At 37.3% G+C, this 25,315-nt stretch overlaps 1 protein-coding gene across 1 annotated transcript in view; it reads right to left on the reverse strand.

The window, feature by feature from the left end:
* Positions 1 to 25,315, reverse strand: part of igsf3 (immunoglobulin superfamily, member 3) — a 350,930-nt gene that overhangs the window by 76,567 nt on the left and 249,048 nt on the right. Inside the window, exons 5-6 of the mRNA XM_039743746.1 lie at positions 21,208 to 21,609; positions 6,729 to 7,133 (exon numbers count right to left, since the gene is read on the reverse strand). Of these exons, the coding sequence (XP_039599680.1) occupies positions 6,729 to 7,133; positions 21,208 to 21,609 (807 nt within the window). The remainder of the gene's footprint in view (positions 1 to 6,728; positions 7,134 to 21,207; positions 21,610 to 25,315) is intronic.

Consider the following 25,315-nt stretch of genomic DNA (forward strand, 5'->3'; position numbering starts at 1 on the left):
CCATGATATCCTGTCAGAGATATCAACAACATTTTCTTTTATTAGGACAATCAGCTTATATTGATATGAGCTTACAGTATCCTTATTCCTAACAAAAATGCCTATTCCTTGCTGGTTCACTGTTAACAAAGAAAGTGTAAAAGGTACTACAATATATGAACCTTTAATTTTTATATTGCACATCTGTTAGGATTACCAAGACTTTGGGAAATAAATTCGATTAAGTGAAGCACTGCTGATATTCTCACTTATTGCTGCTTCACACAGGTCAATAAGACTTATCCCATTCAAGACTTCACAGACATCCCAAGGGGGCAGATTAAATGAGCTCTCTCCCCCTTCCTCCTAATTACTTTGTTCATGTAGGCAAGTGTATCCACACTGAGGGAATACATTACCGACTGATTGCTTCCATTCATTGCTTTCAGGAGGAAATAAAAATGGACGCTGCAGCCCTGGTTCTGACCTATGAAATGTCCCTACATAATCCAAAGGCAATTATGAAGCGAAAGAGGAGAGAAAGGAAACAGACAGAGGGGCTACATGAAGGAAGGAGAACAAAGTGGGAGGAAGATGAAAGAAAGCCTTTACCAAGATTGGAAATAAGTATTGTGGTACATGGCCGGCCATTCATCCTGGCCAATACCCTCAGGCCGCCAGGTGGAGCCCTCCCTGCAGCATGGAGGTACCCTGAATGCCTGCAGGGAATTATGGACAATGGAGTTTTTATCCACAGCCCTGCTGGATACCACGGGGGCCGCTAGAAGGCACTGCAGGGAGGAACAGCAACTATTTGCCCTACACCCTGGAAGTACGTCCAAGTCACATGGACAAGAGGAATGACGTGCTTCCGGGTTGAAGAAAAGGACTTTTTATCTGACCCGGAAGTGATAAGGAATCATGGACTGAAGGATGGGAAACACTTCCGGGTCAGAAAATATAAAAGGACTCTGGGAACTCCCAGGCAACGAGCTGAGCTGGGTGGAAGGGTGGCAACGCATCTGGGAGAGGAGGATAGTGATTGATTATTAATTTATTGTGTATTGGAGATTTATATGAGTATTGTGGAGAGGAGGGTGCTTTGTGCACAATATTATTATAAAAAATCAATTATTTGGACTTTTATCTGGTGTCTGGTCTGAGGGTTCAAGGGGACGACAAAGCCCTAATCTGTCACAGTATAAACAGGAAAACACACAGACACAGCAGGGATTAGGTTTAAAGCTCCTTCTCTGCTGCTAAAGGCCATGTCACATTGCCTGTTTTTTCCAGTAATTGTTAAACACAGATTTTACTTACATAATCTTAGCAGGTCATTTCCATCATGTAGTGTGACAAACCAAGAAACTCAGTACAATCAGTCTGTGACTTGTCCCAGCAACAAGTTTGATTTAGTTTAGTAGGTGTGGTCTCGGTGTATGCAAGAGCTGGCAACTAATGAATGCTCACCCAGAATTACAAGGAATAAAATGCAGCACTGATGAATAAGATAGGTGTTTTAAACCTTGCAAACAGAAGAGAGACCCATCTGTCACATTTATATGCCACTATAGAATAAAAGGAAGAAAAAAAAAATAAAAGTCAGCGATTGGGGCTAAATTTGCCATACCTGTAAACCTCTGCAGAGCAACAGTTCTGTCAGGCAGCACATTATTGGCTGTCAGAAAAAGGGGCAAACTCGTATCTGAAAATGTTAAAACTGTGCTGGAAAGTCATTCTTTCTAATCTGACATGCCCTGTGATTTTTAAGGGCATAATGCAACATGGTTGGTCAGTCCCCAAGTGTGACATCCCCTCTGACTACAAATTGTGTAATGTGACACAGACTTGTACCATTACCATTTGAATGGGAAAGGCTTGATTTCATTTTCCGCTGTAGGTGCTAACACGTATAAAATGTGAAGTGGGTGGACACATTTTAATTGGATTGTGTCAATTGAAGGGGTTATTTTCTCCGGGGTTTCCCCGAATGTTAATTGGAAGAATTATGTGGAAGTCTTGAAACACAAGAAAATGGAAACTTTTAAAAAGGAAGGCATATGTTGCAGTGTATTTACTTACTAACTGTAAAAAGCTTTAGATTAAATGAAGTCAATTAATGGTAGAAATTGCCTTATGATGAAACCGGAAAACTGAAGAGACTGTTCAAGCTAGACCTGCAACGACTTGCGTCAATTATTAATTAACACATAGTAGAAGTAGAAAAATAAATTAAGTGAAAATTGGGCACATTGAGCTTGTACTGGTCATCAAAGGAGAACAGAGCACAGATGGTACTGTCCACAATTACACATATGTGCAATATAACCTAGTAAATATTGGATAAATTTGTTACTAAACAGTGTCATTTTCAGTCTTTTAGCCAATAAGCGAGACCCTACCAAACTCACAATAGCATTTACAATCCTGGACTTGCTCCAACACCATGCTTCCAACTTCTTTTTTCCATTTGTCTCTGAGTCATAATCATTGAATAATCACCTTAATTAAAATATAAACCACTGTAACTTCATTCGGATGACTAGTGATCCTAATTTGGCTGTGTGTGAATGTTGGGTGTGCAGGTAAGTGGCTACTGTGAAGGACTGGTTCTCTGTCCAAGGCTGGTTCTTGTATTGCACCACATACTACTAGGAGACCTGCGCTTGAATTGAGCGTTAATGCTTTTGTACAAATAAAAATTACATCAAAATGTTTTCTGTATTGGGGCATTTCAGTTGAAATAATGATATGGCAACAAACAAAGAGGGGTGTGCAGAAATATGGGATGATTTTTTTTGTGAATGAACATGATAGCGAATCTTTTTCTCTTTCTCTCCCCATATAATATGAATACATCTTGCTGCGCAAAAAAAAAAAAAACAACATTGAAATACACTCAAGTCAACTGCTTGAATTAATCTAATTTTAATTTCATCTGATTAGTAATTAAGAACATGGGAATAATGATAAAAGAGAAGATGTTCAGGAACAGGGTTTAGAATGTCTTTGTGACTTTGGTAACAGGCCGCGTTTCTGCTTAAGAAATTGCTTCAGGTACTGCCCCCTCTTCATTTATTCTTCCTAAGTTGGCAGCAGCAGGAAGGCATAAACCTGCAGCTGAACAGGACACACCATTGAAGTGAAGGTGCTCTCCTTAAATGTAATTAAACTGGGCCAGGCAAAGTGAAATTTACATTGCAAAGACAACAGTGGAACTAAAGAGTGTTCACTCAAGGGTCCATCTTATGCTAAATACAGCCAGCAGAGACTTTTAGCTAAGGTTTAACACTAGAATTACCAGTGCCTACGAAAAAAACTCGTAGATCCGGCCCACCTTAAATCCGTTCATACCTCTCCGCCAACGTCTTTTGTCCTGTAAATGTGCTGATAAAGACAAGCAGCAAGCAGCCTACTATTCCATACACCCTCCGCCACAGAACGTACTCAAAGTTCTCCCAGCTCACGCCTTGATTATCTGGGAGTGAAGTGCTGGAGTTTTAGAGTGGAAATAATAGATCGTTATTTGGAACACATACATTTCATGTGTGTTCCGTTTCTACAATAATCTGTGTAAACACATTGTTGAAACAGAAATATTTTTCATATTTTAGTAGTAAATGACAAAATGTTGGCATAAACTATATAATGTGTGAAGCCTTAAGTCCAAAGATCAAATAAACACTTTCACAAAAGGTTCAAGGACAATACAACAGCTTCCATGGCATAGCGGTTAAGATTTGCCGATTTGTAATCGAGAGTCTTGGTTCAACCCTGACTCCCTCCTATATTTGCCATTTTCAGTAGTGAGCTGCTCTTATTGTTATTATACAGTACACAAATACATTTGGTTTGCGTCTGTAACAGACGGTTTACATTTATAGGACTTGTAAGAGTTACCTTTTTTTCATTTTTATTCTCTCAGTCATGATCACGATACCTAATACCACCCTAGGGATCTGACACTGTTAGTTTTTAATTGAAACTGGGAGTAACTGTAGATGTGAGTGGTGTTTTGAGGCAATGGAACTGGACATTCTCGGATCTGGAGGGATAAAACCTGACACACAAACGCTGGCGAATCTGCCTTCTTCGTGTTTCACCATCACTTGACTTTTTTTTTCATTCATTTTTACTGCGTGTTCCTGCTCATGCAGAATTAGTATGCACCTTATGATAACGATCTATTATTTCCACTCTAAAAGTCCAGCACTTCACTCCCAGATAATCAATCAAGGCATGAGCTGGGAGAACTGTGCACGTTCTGTGGCAGTGGGGGGATGGGGTACCAGGCTGCTTGCTGCTTGTCTTTATCGGCACATTTACAGGACAAACGATGCTGGCGTAGAGGTGCGAACAGATTTAAGGTGGGCCAGATCTATAAGTTTTTTCGTAGGCTCTGGTAATTTTAGTGTTAAATACTGCTAGCCGCCTAGACTTGCACAGCACGCAGTGTACCATGGAAGCCCACTGTGGAATAGTTAATCTGGATTTAAAAGAGTAGAGATACTGTGAATGCTGTGATGTGGTTTATAACATGCAAGGTTCAACACACACATTAATTAGTTAACTTTCAAAGTTGGTGGAGCTATATTGTTGTCATAAACTGGCTAAGACGTTGGTAGATATAAAGTTTATATAAGGAATAGGCAAAAAAAAAATCATAGTGAAATATAAATCTAAAGGAATGGAACATGAGAAATCAACAAGAAATATAGCTCTTTATATAAAATCGAAAAAAGGTCTTATGCTGAATGAAGGAAATTCTGGTGATCTACTAGCAGTAGGTTGTTTCTGCCCAGTAAGAAGTCAAATGTCAGAAAAGGGTAGGACATCTCAAATTATCACATTAATTTGCTTGACTGGACTGTTTGCTTGTAGTACCTTAGATGATGGGATATGGTATCTTAACAGCAATGGGCATCTTTACCATTGAATTTACATCTGAATTTCAATAAAAGAATACTAATTTCATTATGGATTACCTTGAACAATCACTGTTTGCATCTTGAAGTCAATTATAATATACTAGCTGTATAAGCCTGTGCTGTTAAAAAGCCTGGGGTTCTAGAAACCACTGAAATCGTCAGGAAAAAAAAAAACCTGAAATGTAGAGATGTCAGGTAATTGAAAGGAACTACTCTGGGCATCTCACTCCTAGGTTACATTTTACTGATGTGTTTGCCTCGCTTGTGTATTAGCGGTGGGAGGAAAAGTAAAAGGGATACCGTTTTCCCAATCTGCTCTTCTCGCTTGCGTAAGAGATTCTCGCTTTTCTCAACGGTTTTACTTTGGCAACAGTCGCTTTCTTCTCCCGACTCGTTAACTTGAGGCCATCTTGCCGGCTCTCTGAACTTCATGCTGTAGTAGCCTCGCACTTCCAGGCCAGGCAGATGCACACACTTCCACGAGTAGACGTTTATATACAAGGCTAGATTAAAAAAGCTACAAATCTGTCCAGCTTGTTAAAGGTGTACTAATGGCAACTCATCTGTTATAAAGCCTGCAACTGAACTAAATAGACAGGATTCAGAAGCCATTATTAAAATTCTGCCCCCAGATTCCACCCACCACCCAAGCTGGCACGCGGTTTTGATTTTGTCCAGGACTACGCAGCACACGCTGAAGATTAGCAATGATTTCATTTTTTATTATTAGTAAAAAATATCCATTTTATTATTTAAGTAAAATATCATTTTTCACTATTGTTATCAACATTATAATATTTCCTTTTGGGAAAAGGTACATGGAAAAGTAGCAGCAGCATTTTTACATCACTTAAAAACAAAACGAACAAAAATCTTTTATATTTATGAGACACAAACACAATTGTGAAATATGGAGTCTACTCATACTACACAGACTTCAACATACATTTAATGTGTTTTTCCCTTCTCATGGATGGAGGTAATCAAACTAGGTTTGGTCTACTAAAAAAGTACAAAGAAATAATTCAACAAAACAGTGGTCATCCATGCTTCTTAACATATTCATCAGTTCATAAGGTTTTACATGTTATGAAACCAAAAAGCAACATTGCCCGTTAACTTTTGAAGCAACAACAAGATTTAGTTTAAATATTTGGAAATGTGGCAGGAATTACAAAATGCCTGTCATGGTCAGGTTGCTGCTTGCTTTTTGGAAGTGACAATGCTGGTCACCAACATTAATATTATTAGGTTTACAGCCTCAACTTTAACTTTCTAATTGTAAGATCACAAATTTAGGAATATTATAAAAAGTATGGATATAGTGAACTCTAAAAACATACAAAAAAAAGTTGCTTTAAGTCACATGAACATGGGATACACAGTTACTGTAAGAAATGTAAAACAAGGAAAACATAACAACATGTAACATACGAATGAACTTGGAATCATTAATAATGAAACCTGGCCAGCTAGAGGCAGTATTCCTAGCTTTGAAACAGCCACAAGGCACACATAATTTGAATCTCTATCCAAAGCTCTTCTTTCTATCTCATTTTTTCTTTTACTTCCATACAATTTCCTTTAAAATCATATAGAGGTGCAACTTAGGTGGCCTCTAGTGAGTCTACATTTTTGTTAGGGCAATCATTCTATCTTGATTTACACTAATCTCTCAAACATGAACTAATTGTATTGCGTCTAAAACTCAACATAAGAAGGCCTGAAAACTTCAGACTTCTGGTTTTGGGACATTTAAGCATCTGTGTTTTCTTTTTCGTATACCACTGCCATTTCCCCCCTTGAGTGTCCTCAACTTACCAGGCTGAAGCACTTTGATGCCAAGCAGGTTTGAGCTCCTGTTGGTGATCTTGGTCCAAGTGTTGTCGTAGTTCTTCCGCCAGAGCTCAGCGGAGCACTGGTAAGTACCAGCTTCTTGCTCACTGGCCTTGCTGATACTGAGCCGGAAGTTGCTGCTGGAAACTGACTTATCAATGGTGGTCCGGGAGCTAAAGCTTGGGTAGCGGTCGCCCCAGTGAAGGGTGCCATGACGGGTAAAGGTCACCAGGTCATGGAATTCAGTGGCATTCACTGGCTGGAAACGCCAGGTCACAGACACAGGAACCTGAGAATTGTATCGAGGTTTAATGATACACTGAAGGTCAAAGGAATCGTTGAAGGTAACAGTTGGAGTTCTGGATGAAGCAGCCATAGAGAACACAGATTCTGAAACAGGTGGGGGAGAAAAAAAACCCAAGAATTAGAATTTTAATTGATTATACTACACATTATGACAAGCAGAAAATAAAATGTTTAAAGCACATTTTACATATACAATGTATATTAAGAATTATAAAATAGCAGGTTGAGAAATGGATAAAATAAATCAGTCTAATTAGAATTCAGATCAGGACAATCCAGCAACCCATTTTCAAATGCATCTATTTTCTGACTGAAGCTATGGGGAGCTTGTTCCTGTTAGTGAAAACAAGCAAGAATATTTTAATAGTAACAGGGAAAAGGGATGTTGAAGGAACCAAAAAAAAAAAAAATCAAAAAGTCCTCACTGTTACCAAAGCCAAACTGAAAGTCAGAAGTCAAAAAAAAAAAAAATTTTAGAAAAAATGTTTTTAAGGAACACAAGAAGGACCAACAAAAAGGGGGTTTGGAATCTATAAACTCTGACAGGAAATACTTACTTTGATCTTTAAAATCTGCTCTGTTGTTACGAAAAACAAAATGGCGGCTATGAAAATAACCGAAATGTTGGCAAAAAAAACACAGCAAGAAGACACACTTGCAAAAAAATAAAGAATAATACACACACACACACACAAAAAAAAGAACCTAACCATAACTGATCCCAACCAAACAACAAACTACCACGGATATGATGTTACAGCACTGCAGGGCACGCGAAACTCACTGAGGCACTTTGGAGTTGTCAGTCCAACTTGACAGTATGCTGTTGGATTGGATGCAAAAAAAACTAGGAGAACAATGGGGAAAAAAGTCCAGCATCATGTTATCCAGTACGTCCCTCAAGATATAACTGAACAGTTGCACTTCTGCACTTCTGGATACAACCAATTTAACTCTGTCTTATTTTGTATACAGTAATACCAATCTGAGAAGTCTGGTCCAGTGTTGTGCAAAACTTTAATGTGTAAAATAACGGCAATATTAGAAACTGTCATTTTAATAGAGCTGTGGTAAAGAGTACAGCAAATATCAGTGGAGCACAAATGTTAGACAGAACAAACTTGTAAGACAGATTCAGAGAGAAAGTAAAAATAAAATGAACAAGGATGAGCATATAGTAGAACCATTCTAGCAGAATACTGACTTAAAGAAGGAGATTTCCTTCATACAAAGTCAGTCATATCAGCAATTTAAGGAAATATTGCTGATGCTAGTAAATTATTCACCAACCTTCCCTGAAGCAAAGCTTCCACCATTAACTCATTAGGACCGATCAACTCAAAGTCATTACTGGACCTGTCAATATTACTACTAACATATGGCACATTTTTTATTATTATTATAAATAGAAAAAAATGCAAAGTTTCTCTTGAAGAAATATTTTATTTTCTGCTTCTCTCTGGTATTCTCTTTCCTCAGTTTGGCTTCATCATATATTTATTTATTTAAATGACACTTTCATATAAAGCAGCTTACATATTATATTACAGTTTTAAGGTTATAAAAATGTGTTGCAGATTACATAGTGAGTCAGTCATAGGTGTGAAAAGCAAGCTTTGCAGGTAACAGAAAAGCACCTTATCGTTTAGGACATATTGCCAGTTGCTCTTGAGGCAGTGCTGATCTCAGTTTTCAGTAAATGCAACGCTTGTTTCTTTCTTCTATTGCTTACAGAACTTTGCGAGATTTCTAGTTTATATTTGTCTGTTCTGGGCCACTTAAAATGCTGCCCTGTTGGCTACACACACTGTCTTTCAAATGGTCAAATTTACTGCCTTAATTTTCTGTCATTTTTCTTTGGGAACTGTTTTGAGAAATTGCACAGTTCAAAAGACACTAGCTATAAATTAAAATAGGCATTTTCAGTTACCTATGTAACCAAAAGAATGGCACATGGGTTAGAACTGCAGACCCAGAGCTCCAAACCTTGCCCGGTCACAATCTGTGTGCAGTTTGCATTTTCAGCCTGTATCCCTGCAATATTCCCAAACACCACAGACATGTGGTCATGATTGATTTGATTTTTTCCATAAAATTAGTTTAAAACATTTTTTTTTTCCCCAAGTGAGGCTGAGATTTCTTTCAAAATGTCATGCATATATGCTTGAGGATCAACTTGAAGCCTCTGCCAAGGTAAGTGATACCACTCTGGGACAAAAGGGGGCACTGATGCTTACATCCAGAAACCACACAGTGAAGACACCTAGTCCACCTGCGACTTCCAGCACAAGTCCCACCCCTTCCAGACCCTGCGCTATAAAACCAGGGACCCAACCAGGAGGAGGCATCTATTCAGGACCTCAACTTCAATTAAGACATAGCACCTAAAGCCTGTTGATTGTCTGCTCAAGGAAAGGATTATGTTTGGGCTGAAGAAGATGACTTTTATGTTGTGCCATCATGCACCTTTTAATTATGGTTTGTTTATAAAAAGGGGTTTCATTAAGTTGGTGCCTGAACATTCTTCAGGGTGATCTGCAGCCAGTCACAACAGGTAAGAGAGAGCAATAAGGAAAGACAATAGCCAGACTCATTTCACGTAAAAATGCAAAATGGGCTTCAAATTACAGAGGGATAAAAAAAAAAAAAAATCAATAACAAAAATTTCAAAAAGAAATAATCTACCTTCTCTCATACTAGAAAACAGCCCTTTTCTTTATTAGAAACAAAGTACAGATAATGATGAGTGTTTGAATAAGGCTGGGGATATACTTAATACTATGCGACACAAGCGTTTGAGGACATAGTTGCTACGCAAGTAGTGTACAGACTATGTTTGCGTGCATTATTTAAGTAAATCTGAAGGATTCCACCTGGTGGCCATGCACAACATCATCACGATAAGCAAACAATTTCTGCTGAAAGAAGAAAGATGTTAAAGATAAAAATTCTTAGCATTCTGATGTTGTTGCGAAGGTGCATAAGATAGTATGCAAGACCTTTAAATTTATTGCGTCATTAAAGTGAGGAATATGTAATGCTTGTATTGTCTATACGAGAAATGGATGAAGAAAAACACCTTGAAGACATTCACATGTCAGTATGTAAGTTTGATGATTTGCTTCACCACTTTGAACCATTCATTAGATATTGAAGCACAGAGATTTATCCTGCTGGAGCTGCATTCTGGCTTGCCGTCACATGTTGACAGTAAACACTGATGCTGACGTCAAGTACCAAAACCTGAGCACACGTGCCACCCATATTTTTGCTGGTACTGCAACTCGTGCATGTGCTACATTCATTTCTGACAACGTGCTCAGAAGACACATCAAAAGAATGCTGGGAACACATGGTAGCTATGAGGCGTGCACGGAAAATAATCTGATTGTGAAGTATAAACCAGCTCTTAGGCTGAAGGTATTGGTGGAACTAATTAGAGGAAGGTCTAAAGCTACAAGATGATTGGGAGTCAGATGAGGATGAGTAATGAGTTCTATGATAAGAATCATAATAAAAATATGGTTTGCTCATTTCATTTGAATTGAGATTGTGTATGCATCACACAATAAAGCTTGATTCTGCTGCCTTCCGGAGACTTCTTTGAAGACTGTTGTGACAGAAACACGTTTCTCACATACATTCTATAGTATAATGGAGAGGCAGAGATCACTTTAGGTCTTTCTTTACAGGGCTTTCAGGAGAGCAGTTAAGGTCATTAGAAAAGTTTGATTGCAAATCAAAACACAAGGGGCTATGCTAAACTAAAGTTAGGAGCAAAATTAAAATCTAAACTTCTTCTGAATCCTAAATTATTGGTTTACTCAAGCACTAGGCTCTCATTGAATCTTTTATTAAAGTTCTAATGTTTTATTAATGTTCACACATTTTTATAGCATTAGCGTCATTACACAACACGTCCTGTGGTATGACAATTGCCTGTCCAGCACTGCAGTGTGTCAGAAGTTTCAAACTAGCAGTGCCGTCAAAACAAACACATTCAGTGGAAGAACCCATGAAAAATAATTAACTAATTAATTAGCAAATCTAGACATTCATTAAAAATGCGTCTGTGACAGTAATGAACAAAATTAATTTAGAAACTGGAAAAATATTTACACTAGTAGAAAAAAAAAAACTATCAACTTGATAACAAAACCATCCACCCTATTACTGAACTTTCTTAATCTAGTTTTAGAGATGTGGAGCGCTGAATCTTCTCAGAAGCACTGGATGCAAGGCAAAATACAACTCATGATGGTGCAAAATACACTCACACATATGGCTGTACTGTACACAGCCACCTTTGTCAATTAAAACAACATATGAAATGACTTAGGACTGTGGAAGAAACCAGAATAACCTGAGAAATTCTTCATGTACACAAAGTAAGTATGCAGATTCCAATCAGACAATAAAGGAGATTGAAAGCCAGTACAGGAGACTGGCTGTGTCAGCCACCATGCCTAATGCTCCAGAGTGCCACCTACAATGTATCGTTATAAAATAATTAACATTCAAGGAGTTTAGCCACTTAGTTTGAAATGGAAGTGGGGGTTTAGTGCAATGGGATGTCTGCATCCCTGTTAAATCTGCAGTTGTAATGAGCCTGGTGTGCCACTAAAGTCTTGCAGAATGGGCAATGCCCACTTTGTCCTACAACCTAAAGTTCCCTCTAGGTCTTCAGACCTTATTTATGAATCAGCAATTCCTTATTTCTCTGTGGTACACCCATTAAACAGGTTGAAAACGCAGTTTGTGGAATTCTAATAAAAAGTACAAAATTGTATTTGGATGGGCAGGAACTGCATTTTCTAACTGTGTCATCTCCCACAGCTGGTGACTGTGCAAAGATTGTCAGAAAGCCGTAGTGACTATCAAAAATACAGAACATGAAATGGTGTCATCAGAATAATCTCTCTATTGTAAAAAAAAAAAAAAGTCCTGGGAGAGAAAGACGGGAGACGAGATGTGATCTTCATGTTAAGATCACGGAAGACACTTAAAAGACCCGCAAGACGAAAGAGATTGGCCACGGAGTGTCTCATGGGGACCTTAAACATGAGACTTTGTGCCAAGAGATTGACCCAGGACCGTCTTGCGATGATGTAGAACATGAGATTTCTGCAAGACCCGCCTTACTTACAATCAATATCAAATAAGACCATGGGTAGCAAAATACTCAGTCGTGTAAAGGCTGCACACACAGATCCAGGGCTCTCAGCGCATGTAAAGCATATAAGGACAATACGTTATAAATAAAACGTCGATGACTAAGCGAAGAAGAAAGCAGCGTGGTGAAAAGAGACTCAAAAGTGTTGGAGAGACAAAAAAGAAAAAGAATAATCTCGGAGAGACAAAAAAGAAAAAGAATAATCTAGGTGCAAATTCAGAAAATAAGGAAAGTAATTATCAGCCCGGAACAAGTGGAATTGAAAATAAGCACGTCCAATCAGGCTCATAATTAAAAGACAGAGAGAGTAAAAGTAGAAGTTCATAAAGACGTTCACAAACTTTGACGCTATACACATGCAGAACAGGTTAGAGATGATGAAAGCAGTGGAATTCGTAAGGCTCAAAAAAAAAAAAAATGGTGTGATACACATGTGGAGAAAGTTAAATAATATGAAAGTAGGAAAATTAGAAAGTTAAAAAAAAAAGAAAATAAAGATTGCAGTAGTGTAAACAAATGGAAATAATTACTCGAAAAAGGGAAAATAATCACCACGGACCAGGTGTCATTGAAAAAAAGCAGGACAAAGCAAGGTCAGAAATAAAAGAGTTGAAAACAAAGTAAATCATAAAGAGGTTAAAAAACAAGGGGGCCAAACACATGCAGAGCAGGCTAGAGATAATGAAAACTTGAATTCAAAAGACTTAGAAAAAAAATAATAAATAAAATAAATAAATGTAGCCGCGAAACATATGCAGAGCAAGATACAGAATATGAAAGCAGAAAAAAAACGACAGTGTCAAAACTAAGAAAATAAAGATTGCATTAGTGTAAACAAAGAGAAATTATTACTTAGAGAAATAATGAAAAGGCGAATAGAGAGTGAATATATGGACATAGGTGATATGTCAGAAATATGTAAATATTGCAAGACATTGAAGTTTAAGTCAGAGGATTTCAAAAATGGGGTTTACCTCACATGCATTTATTGGTTACTTTTCAAAAAAAATGATTAACTGCTGATGATGTCGATCGTTTTGTCTGTGCTGAAATTCCAAACAGAGAAACCTATCCTGAATTATGGTACAAAGTCATTAAACACGTCTCACTGACCACATTTAAAAGATTCAGCATAATGGGACTTGAAAGATTCCAAATATTGTTTTTACAGAAGTTCTTAAATAAAAGTAAAGCTGATGAAATAGCAACAATTTAAAGAAAAAAAAAATCTTAAAATTTTGTATCCGGAAAACCAAACACGGGGGTTGGCGAGCGAAGCCCCCTAGTAATCTCTATATATAATCTTCATTTGGGTCTTGATCTTTGTTTGTCCGTGAATGAATTAGAAGAAGCACTAGATGGCAGTAGAGAGACAGCTAAAACATAGGCATTGCATTAAGAATCTCCTCCAGGCTTATACTACTGAAGACTGTAGTACTCCAGTCACACCTCAAAACACAGACATTCCAACTAAACAAATTGTTGTGCTTTAAATTAACTAAAGAGATCTTCATTTAGATCTTGATCTTTGTCCGCGAATTCCATGCATGCGTAGACCACCATCCAGTTTAGTACGTTGTTGTTACTCACGAATGTCAACAATGTGCCGGAATAACGAAAGGGGTGGTGGACAGTGTTACGCTGGTTAGCTACTGCGGCCTGGCTAGAGAATGAGATTGCCGAAGATAAAAGGTACGTGCCTACGTAACATATGAATGAAAGAAAGACAGTGGGTACAATGAATGACAACATAACAGCACGTTCCGGAAATTATTATTGTTACGTTGTAGCCGGCGAGTGCTGCGCGTCTCACAGTTGTACGGTGCCTTGCTCACATGTCAGTGAAGTGATCCCTATTTATGCTTTAAAAAGCCTGGATACCTATGTGTTCCCCTTTAATAACCATTGCTCCGTGTATATTGCCTTACTCTTTGGATTGCCACAAAGCAACCTGCGAGATTGGAGAAAGGTTGAGAAGAGATCGTGAGAGGAAACGATAGCGTCGTGAAAACGAGACAGACTGTGAATGGACAGAAGCAGAAATGCTCCTACACCACCACATAATTACGATTCGGATAGTGATTCCAAGTAGGCCGTTCCTATCGAATCAATATCCAAGGGTTTTCTTTTGTAATTTTGTTTTCCTTATAAAAAATCATAATGCTTTGCAACGAAGGGCCCAGTTCACAACTGGCAGCCGCATTTAAACAGGGAGCCCTTCACAGACAACTTTAACACGCGCAACGTAGTTGGACGCACATGGCTAGTAATAAAATAAAATCATAAAAACAAATTCATTTAGACAAAAACAGATACATCCTAGGATGCCAAATCCCAGATTCACTAGACAAATAAATGTAAATACATTGTAAAGATGCTGGATGGAAAGACAACAAAATTTATACTGGAGGAAGATCACCCAAATAAAGAGACTTGATGGCATATCGGTATAATAATGTTTATAAAGACCCTGCTGCAAAAAGAAAAACTGACTATAACATTCTGCAAATCTACATTTTGGAAAACAAGATCTTTGTAATCAATTTGATCAACCAATGAAAGAAAATTGATAATGATGAAGCAGAATGGGGAATATTTCATCTTCTTGAACTTCTGGAGATTGCAGCAACAAACTAAGACATCTTTAGCCTGTAGGAAGGAATGATGAGAAGTCACACCGACAACAAAAGTGTGGGCCATCCCAGCAGCAATATCTGGATAGTCAAGAAAGTGCAGCAGAAGGAATTATTGCTTTTAAAATTATAAACAACCATTTCAACCACATATTGGACAAATCTATTTGCTTTAAATTAGATTAAACCCAAAAGTATGAAGTACTATAAAGCGAAAGTTTCTGACACAAAGTAGAAGGTGGTGCTTTTGCTAGAGAAGGCAATGATGCTTGAAAAAGAGAAAGCAAAACAAGGCAAAGACAATAAGCAAATACCAAAGGGAAATAAACTATGGTAAGCTATTAAAAAACAATTGTAGAAAGCTTTAATGAGGCAATGGGTTTATAGTCACTATACAGAGTTAAATCATTAAGGGTCAATACACAAAAACAGACAGCGACGTTTGCCAAAAGGCAATTTCTGCCTCTCAGCAAGATAATAAAAAAAGGGAGTGCTGCCTCTCAAATAATTTCTTCAGCTAAGGATACATAATCAGTCAGTTACTAAATACTGCTTCATTGTTATGTCATCAGAATGATGAGAATGTTTAGTGAGGAGATCTCCAGGGCCAGAGTTAGAGGAGTGTTATCACCAAAAATGCATACCAGTACTTCACTTGACAAGTGTTGCCTATCAATTTCCAAGACAAGAAACCTGAGCACCTGCTTTTCTGCTGACTCTGTGTAACTGCCTTAAATTACATCAGTGGTTCTCAAACTCAGTCCTTGTGTTTGCTGTGGCTGCAACGTCTTGTTCTTGTTTAATACATACTGAAACCGATCGATCGATCAATAGATAGATAGAGATTAAAAGCATGTTATCATTTTCAGACATTACTTTGATTGTGTTGACTCAAGAGAGCATACAGTAATATAAAAAGAAAATGTTTTTATGTACAGTGAGAAAAGTTTTCATGACTTTGCTTATTATTTTTCTGTCATTTCCATGAAAATTGCTTACTTATTTACATAAGATTTATTTAAATTTAAATAATAGTTGATGTTGCTTTGCTAGCCGGTTGTGAATCCGTTCCATCTTCCTTTGCCTCTTTCCATCCTATGGGGCCAAAGGTAGTTAGGAATGAATATGTCAATACTAGTGACAGAACCACAGTGAGAACGACGTTTAATAGCATTATTTTACATTCATCCTCTTTGTTTACCTTCAAAATAAACCAATTCAGAATGTGACTGCAGGATGCACAATGTCGGCATGACAAACATGCACAGCTGCTGGTGTGGGTCTTCATTGCAACTGAAAGTCCTACACTCCCTGAGAAATTAGGAGATGACAGGACACTGCCTTACATACCAAAGCGAGAGATCAGCCTGAATACAGAGCCCATCGCCTTGCCAGACAGCCTCCACAGTACAGACTGCATGGCATGAATTTAAACAGCTCCTTTCAGAAGAACTGTGATAGTAAGTAAGAAAAAGGAGTGCATGATGCACCTTTCTTCAACAACCAGAGGTCTAAATGTCTACTAGTATGTATTTACATATACAAGGAGTGCTTAAATGTTTTTTTTTTATTTTTTTATCTTGACATGTTAAGCAAAACACCAGTAAAACCAAATAAGTTTAACTTTTCTATGCCATTCAAATAAAATATTTTGTCTTGCGTGCAACCAATTTTCTCTATGCGATGTCATGAAGTCATGGCGGGAGCCCTTTGTATGGGGACAGGTTGTAATCACATGGTCCCTGGTCTAAAGACCTGAAACCTCTTTGAATCCAAAGTCTTGTAAAAAACAGTGTGATTAGGGACATTGTTGTCAAGTCAAAGAGGAGTGAGTGGTTGACAGTGGCCCCTAACTTCATAAATAAATTGTGCACATAACCTTTTTGTCTTCAGCTTGGAACATTTCTTTCTCCAATGTTAGCCAATCTCCAAGCTTCCATGGTTTCAATTATTGTGTGAACTTTGTGTATCCAAGTTTCACCCCCCAACTATGAAAAGCTTCTTAATTTTGTTTTTTCCAAAAATAAATTCATTAGTTTGAGATTCTTTTTGCAACCATGTTGATAATTCTTTATTTCAGGAGTTAATATTAATGGCACTCAATGTGTACAGAACTCATTCATGTTTAATTGTTTGTGAAAAATGGATTAATCTGATACCTGTAGTGCCAGTGTTTCTGACTGATATGCACAGAAGTGCCCCAGTCATGATACTGATCTAGTTGCATAATTGTGTACATTACTTACATGCTGCTATTGTTCTATAAATTCATGTACTCTGCCTTCTATTTCTAATGTTAAAAACATGCTGATAAGCCGCTACTTACGTCTCATTTACAAATATATGAACAATAATGGCACATTAGTGTCCAGAAGTGTATACTCTGCTGGTATCTAAACTGTCCTTCATGGCTTCTGTGTTAATTTCATCACAGTAAATGTTATAGCAACATACCCATAGAAGCTAATATTGGCCACTTATAAGAAGTGTTGAAATACCCTTTCAGCTTCAAGCTCAAAACCTTCTGATTACCCGTTACTGTACAGTCATATATCTATATACATATTCTGCAATCCCAAAATGGTAACCAAAGAGTAGGTAAAGAATAAACATATTTAAAACAGAGGACTTCTAAATTACTGTGAAAGTAGTTGAAGTCTGCTTTCTGATGAAGGACACATCACGACGCAGGTGACAAACTTAATAAATTAAGCAGAAATTGTCTTATTGTGCATTACCTGTTTTTGCTATTAGATATAAAATATGTCAGTGCATAAAATAAAGGATTTTGAAATGTAGTGGGGCAAATTTTCTTAGGGCTACAATCATCTTAACAGAGAGCCATTCTATTACACTTCAGGCAAACGAAGAGGTGGCATGGCAAAGAAGAATATCTAAATTAATTAACATGGCCGATACCTTTTACCCAAAGTAATTTACACCTAAGTAGTGCAAATTCTAGTTAAATACAGTATTTCTGTAAGTGGAGGACTGGTAGGGTTATGACTTATTCAGACTCTCATATTAAAACAATGCAGCCACTCTACTAGGCCACACAATCTAGAGTGCAGCAGCAGTGTGATTACCACCAATGGAGTGGAACAAGGGTAGCAAGAAAGAGGATTCTTGTGCCAGGCAATGCTTCCTAGTGGCCACAGAAATGGACTATAAAACATAAGGAAATTAATAAAATACCAGCACTCCATCAGTTAGCAAAAATGTGTAAATGTGTTTCCTCTGACTTATTAGTTCTGTCATCAAAAAGGGTTAATGTAAAGAACAAAAATGACCTGCCTTACAAAGTATGGGACCTGTAGCTGTATCCCTCCCTGGGGATTTTAATTCACCTCACTTACTTAGAGCTAAAGCAGATGGCCAGACTGGAAGTCCATAGGCTTTTTCACAATCATAACCTGTTTGCTCTGTGCCAAACCTGCAGATAATTAATTTTTTTCAATCTCCGATTAGTTTGGCGGCGTTTCACTCTGTAAACTTTCAAATGAACCAAAACATAATAAATACCCTATGGCAGTCTCATGGATTTCTTTGATAGGGCAGTGACCTTTTTTTTTTTTTTAAAAAGAAAAACCACTGCAGAGTGTCGACAACAGCTACATTTGTATACTAATGCATTTACAATAATCATGTGATTTGTTTATCAAGCATGGCTCTGTGAGCATAATAAGCAGTTCGATCAGTCCTGCCATCGTAACTTAAACAGAAGATACGGCTTCAGATTTCAAAACAACTGCTCCCAACAAACTAAGTTTAAAACACCTTAAGATACAGTGAACAATGGACAGTACCTCAGCAACAACTTTCCTGGATTTCCTCGCCCTTACTTTTATGTTTGCTTATTGTACCATTCCACTAAGGTTTGCTCGAGTTAATATGATAGTGTGCCTTACATTTCATATATTCAGATTTTTTAAGACTTTTTTTTTTTTTAAATGAAGACAATGCATTAATGTTGAGGGTCGTATGAATTACCTGTTATCCAAACTAATTTATTTTAATCTAAACTAATCATTAACAATAGTTTATATTGCCAATATCTTTAAATGGTTGCCACAGGCTTTCTTTTAACAGCTACTAAAAAACACAACACTGAAGAGTGTGGCAACTGAAGTTGGACCAGGTAAAGCTTTAGGGGCCATAACCGAATAATGTATGATACTAATCTGCAAGGCAGTCATTGCTAGTGCTGACTGAACAGTCACTGAACAAGGTAATTATAATACATCATTCAGAAAAGATCATTAACAAGACCATGAAATGGATTAACCTTTCTCTCAATAGGCTATTATTTAAAAAAATGCTCATCTGTCCAGTAGTATTTCCAATTATTATTCAAATGCTTGGATTTTCCAACACCATGTCTGCTTTGACAGTGACAGCTATTTCACAAGTTTTCTTGCTTTATAGTCATTCCAGTGTGTGTTCAGATCAACACGTGCGTATATATATTTATCTACCTATTTATGTTTTTAAAGAGCTTCTGTAAAAAGCCAAGTTTCCCCATGGTGACAAATAAAGGCTTATCTATCTGTCTATCTACAGTATCCATCACTGTCTTGAGCACAACAGCCACCAACTGATTACATTTTTTTTTTTTTAAGGGGGCACAAGTAGTATACAACAACCTTTCAGTGTGAAAATAACACTTGCAATGTGGTCTAGGGCAATGATACTAAAAAATGAAGAAACAGTCCATGGTTCACAGGTCTAACAGTCAAGATTAAGAAGTTTTTAACCATGAGATACCCGAGACTACGATGAGCCTTGTGGCTCTCAGGCTAAGAATCTGTGCTGGTATCAAGAAGGTTGTCGGTTCAAATCCCTGTCACTGCCAAAAGAGATCCTACTCTGCTGGGCCCTTGAGCAAGACCCTTAACCTGTAATTGGTCCAGGGGAGCTGTACAATGGCTGACCCTGTGCTTAGGGTATCCGAAAACTAACAAATTCCTAATACAAGAAATTGTATAAGGCGAAATAAAGAACAAAAAAAAAAAAAAAAAAACCCTAGACACTACCAACAGAAGACATTCTAGCTGGCAACCAGAAACACAGGCAAGGTGAGTCAAATTTCGATGATTTTTTTTTTTACCCCCCGAAAGCAGGTGCATGAACAATGTAAATGATAGCTAATTCAGTGTCAATACTTAATTATAAAATACCAGAAAATGACTTAAGATGAAATACAGAATGAATGAGTGTGTATTAACTCCTGCGAATGTAACCATAAGTTAATATACATCCAAAGTAAAATTACATACCGTGGTTTATTTTAGGTTTTAATTATGAAATTGATTTTAAGGAAATCCATTCACCAAGTGTTCTTCAGGGTTAAAGACCTGGAATTTCTTTAATTCAGGATAAAGTAGCCCCACCGATTCACTTTAGACCACTGTATACATCACCCGAATTTTCATGTAATGCTGAAAGCGTGCAATTCTGTAAACTATACTGGATCTCATGATGGTGGAGTCCCATTTTCTGCTAATTTTGCATTTTTTTATATTCATAATTTATATAATATTAAATTATTTCTTTACATTTTGTTTACAGGTGTTGCATGTCAATGGTGTTTTTTTGATACTCATAATTTACTTCTCTGTTTCATGCCATTGCTGTGTATACACACACAAACACATGTCCCATCAATGTACTGAGGTTATAAATCAGACTTAACTTTGTGCACAGGAAAAGCTGATCTGTCAGTCATTTTCTAATCCTCTTAGTCCTGAACAAGGTCATGGGGGTCTGCTGGAGCCCATCCCAACCTGCACAGTGTGCCAGTCCACCATAGGGTGAACACACACACACACACACACACACACATATCTCCAAATCTCAGCCACCAACTAGGGCCAGTCCATCTAACTGTATGTCTGTGGACTGTGAGAGGAAACCCACGCAGACACCACAACGTGCAAACTCCACTCCAGTAGGACCCAGGACTGGTCTCCTCACTGCAAGGCAGCAGCACAACCAATGCACCACCATGCTGCCCTGAAAAGCTGTTCTGACCTCTGCCAGTTGCTCTACTACAGTTTGAACTGTGTTTCTCAGTCAGTTTCAACCACTTATACAAACAGGTCTAACACTTGCATTTCTTATTAAAATCTCTATTCAATACATCATAACCCTAATGATTGCAAACACCGAATGCTTCACGGTTATAAAACATTGCCTGATTATAATTGGGATTGTGATAATTTCCTGATGTGATACTTTCCCAGTTTGCCTGTGCAGGTATGAAAGCATCACTACACCACTGTACTGCTCAATAAGAAAATCAAAAGGTTGATCAATGAGGAACACTGAAAAATAAAACATAGAAAGTGCTTACCAACTGCAGTAACAGTGACTGGTGTCCCAGCGGATTTCTCTCCAACCTTCTCCCATTCATTTGAGGGTCCTTGGACCCAGTTTGACACACTGCATGTATACAGTCCTTGATCCTTAGGCAGGGCATTGTAGACTGTCAAAGTGAAAGTGTCAGTCTGAACCTTCTCAGTTCGGATTTCACCATAACTGCTCCTCTCCCGGTAAGAAGGGCCTGGGCGAATAATGCCATCCCGATCAATAGACATTATATCCCATGCCTGGCTCTGTCTGTCTGTCAGTTGCCATGACACAGAAAAGCGGCCTCCTTTATCCAAGCTTGAATGCACAGAACAGACAAAATAAATGGATTCACCTTCCTGCACATTACTTGAATTTACAGTCACAGAAACAGTTAGGTTGCTTTCTGCAAATAGAAAAAACAAACAAGGAGAGAAAATTAGTAATTGACAAAAATTCAAACACCCAAAAATTACTTATGGCCAAGTGCCACGGAGGACCAGAAGCAGTGAAATGCTAAAAATCAATAAGTAATACATTACACAAAAATATTACAAAGTCCTCTGATATAATTCAGTTTTGGACCATTTAAATGGAACTTTTTAATAGCTGATGATGTTACAATAGCAAATAGACTATTAGATCAGAAACTTTTTAGAAGCTAACCAAAATTTTTCATTGTATATATGTTATTACTGTTTTTCTTTGTATGTATTTTTACCATTACATCTGTGACAACAATGTGGCAGTATTTTTGTGTGGTGTTTTCATGATAGATACCACCACTTTCTGCATCATTTACATTACCATGTTACTGACAGCAATGACGCTTGTACAGAAGAAGTTCTAAAAACTAAGATTTACAAATGCTTCATGTGACTGAAGGAAAGATTATGAGTTCTGATTTCGGTTTGCTTTTTAGGAGTGTCTTTGGTCTTCGTAAATCAACATCTGCCTACCTTCTGACCATTCTGTTGATTAACCCCACTGACACCATGAAATTTCTCAGTTTTGATTTACTGTCAAGATCATTCTTGGACTTATTACTAGGCATGTGAGTAAATAATTTTTAACCAAGGTGTGGTTGGCAACTGGTAAGGAAAACAACACCAAATCAACCTGCAACTTGACAAGGGGGCTATAAATGAAATTTGCACACGTGAATCAAAGAAAGTGCAACAAGAAAGCAATCTGTGACAGACCCTAATAAATTGGGTTTTGAAACTCTCTTACTTTTCCTCCCCATTTTTGGGTGCTCTGATGAAACACACAATCAGAACTTGTTCATCCAGTAAGTGCTCCTCTCAATGGCAGTTGCACCTAATAACACTGGTAAGGAAGTAGCGTTGAGATTATACTACGAGCAAAGAAAGTAAAGAGAAAGTGTACCTTAATGACACTGAAACCAGTGCCTACAAAAATTCCCACAAATGTTACGGTTTACAGTTGGGTATGTGACAAGCACTACACAGTGCCACAATTATAGGTTCGATATGTGGGAGTACAATCAGCAACCATACTGTGTTTTTTTTCCCTAAAGAACTGCAATCAACTTTAAATGGCAGAGGAAGAATGAGAGAGGGGGCTGAACTACTTAGAATAGTCTTTTTCAATTGTACTGTAGGCAATAAAAGCAGAAAATTATTTAATAGTTTGTGGTGAATACTTGGTCCAGAAGAATAACAAATAAATCTACATATATTTATGAATATTAATTACAGTAGTAGCTTGCACAAAATATATTAAGAGTGGGGAAAAAACATAAGAAATAACTAGCTGTGAGTGGAAAAACAATGATTGAATAAATCTATTACAATGGCTTCAGACAGTTTATATAAAAAAAAAAAAAAAAAAGGCAGCACAACCTCCAAACCAGATAAAAAGCACAGACATCTCTTAGAAGAATGGATCAATAATTTAAACTAGCAGTCTGTAGCACCATTGTACGATTGTGACTATAAAGAATGCTTGGTTGCCAATTTGTGATGTAGTCTGGAATGGCTTTGGAGTATCCACAAGGAAGGCAGATGCATGTTCAGCTGCAGAAACAAGATGCAATCTGGTAATATAAAGGCTGCAAATTCAAGATAATGTCTAAAACAGCTTGGTAGTATTGACTAGCCATTAGTTGTGGAAGCAGATCTTGTTCATTGTATGGGTTGCTATGGTCACAGGTTCACATTGCTAGTAAGACTTGGAAGTCAGACTTAAACTGAACCAAAATTCTAATCTTGAGTATAATCTGGATATACTTGAACTACTTACGTATTTTCTTTTAAATTTCATATAAAAGATGTGCTGTACTAGCTGAATCTTAAAGGAAAAGGCAGGTTGCACTGTGACTAAAGTAGTGTTGTTATTATAACACCCATTACCATAAATAAAATAAAGGTTTTTTGCTTTTCCTTTTTTTCAGTACTGAACTGGTTCACTTTATTGCTGTTGACAAGGTTTCTCACCATTTGTCTTTCATTATCACAGCCAGGAATGTCGCTACCTTTAGCGCTTATTAGGAGGTTTGCCTCCCCTCTGATATAGCAGTTAGTTCTACATATATTTTAGATAGAAAGGGGGGCTCTTCCTTGAGTTTTCATTTAGTCAAACAGCGGAGTGGGGAGTTCCCCCCATGAAGTTTCCACATATGTCAGAATGCAGCACATGATGAAGGTGGGCTAGGTTCACAAAGGTCAGAGGCTGGATGCCTAAGTCCATGGGGTAAAAGGGGGCTCTTGAAGATCATGGTCTGAATGCCAAAATCATGGAGTAAAGCCCCAAAAGCTCTCCCTCATGACACCACAGGTCACAGCGTTATTAAATAAACTGAATCTTGCTTAACAACAACGTTTAAATTTGAACATGCAGAGGAAAGAACAGGTAGATCCAACAACAATTGTGTTTAGGTTCTCTTTTAGATCAAACAAAATGCTACTAATGTATTTATTTTTTTTATTTAAAAGTCCACATCTTTTCCCCATAAATGTAGCTATACATTAACAATTCAGAGTCATGCCATGTAGCAAAAGCTAGGTCTTTGGCATGATCACAAACAGGATCTCTTCATTTATACTTTTGAAGTGCTCCAACTCACATTGGTTGAACTTGATAAATCTATCTTTCCTTGCAACATTGCAGAAATGACTAAAATCTTGGAAGACTCGAATATAGTACCCAACCACATCAAGAAAAATATTACTTTAGCCTTTAATTAAATATTGTAGCAGATGAGATCAAATACTTCTGCTTGGAATGTTCAGAGTTTAGACATATAATGTATAAAGAGTGCAAAAACAAATGAAGTTTAGAAAGAATTCTTGGTACAACACTCATAGTAACAGTTTAATGGACCATTGAACATTGTCAAGATTAAGAGCAAAAGATGGATTTGCTGACATTAATTTTATGCTTATATGGACCCTTTCATCCAGGTCACATCTCCCAATTTAACCCTTTAGCCCGTTCACTGACAGCTCAGTGAGCCGAAACACATTACCTGGAAATTCAAAAAACAACTGCAGTGCGATTTTAGCAGCATCCAGACATTGCCAGAATATTATTAGAATGTAAGGTTCTCCTTAGCACAGGGACTTTTAAAAATAATATACAGCATATCCACATATACCAAAGGGTGCAATATCTATATACACAGTATAATTTATATATATATATATATATATATAGTATAGTTAATAATATTTTGAACACATTTCTTTATAAAGAAATGGGTGCCAAACATTTTTTTTTTTTTTTAACTAACGTCATGCTTTTATGCTTTGAAGAAATAAAAAAAAAAATGCAGACACACAATGGATGTACAGAAATCTTTTAAGAATCTCTATTCAATAGAATAAAGCACTTTTGTCACAGTTCACTTTAACATTACCAGTGAGTATACTGGCCTGCCTTGGCATTTTAAAAGTAGCCATTTTTAATCCACTTGAAGACTTTATTTTTCTCATGGGGCAGCAAAGTCTTCATCTATGAAATAAGATTAAAGAAAAGTCCTATATCCTCCTACCTTTGTCAGAAGCCTTGTTGAAACTTAAAAATCATCCCAAAATATAACACTTTAAAATCCAAACTGTAACAAACAAAATTAATAAAATAAGCTCCAG

The sequence above is a fragment of the Polypterus senegalus genome, chromosome 2 (genome assembly GCF_016835505.1).
Source record: "Polypterus senegalus isolate Bchr_013 chromosome 2, ASM1683550v1, whole genome shotgun sequence".
NCBI lineage: Eukaryota > Metazoa > Chordata > Cladistia > Polypteriformes > Polypteridae > Polypterus > Polypterus senegalus.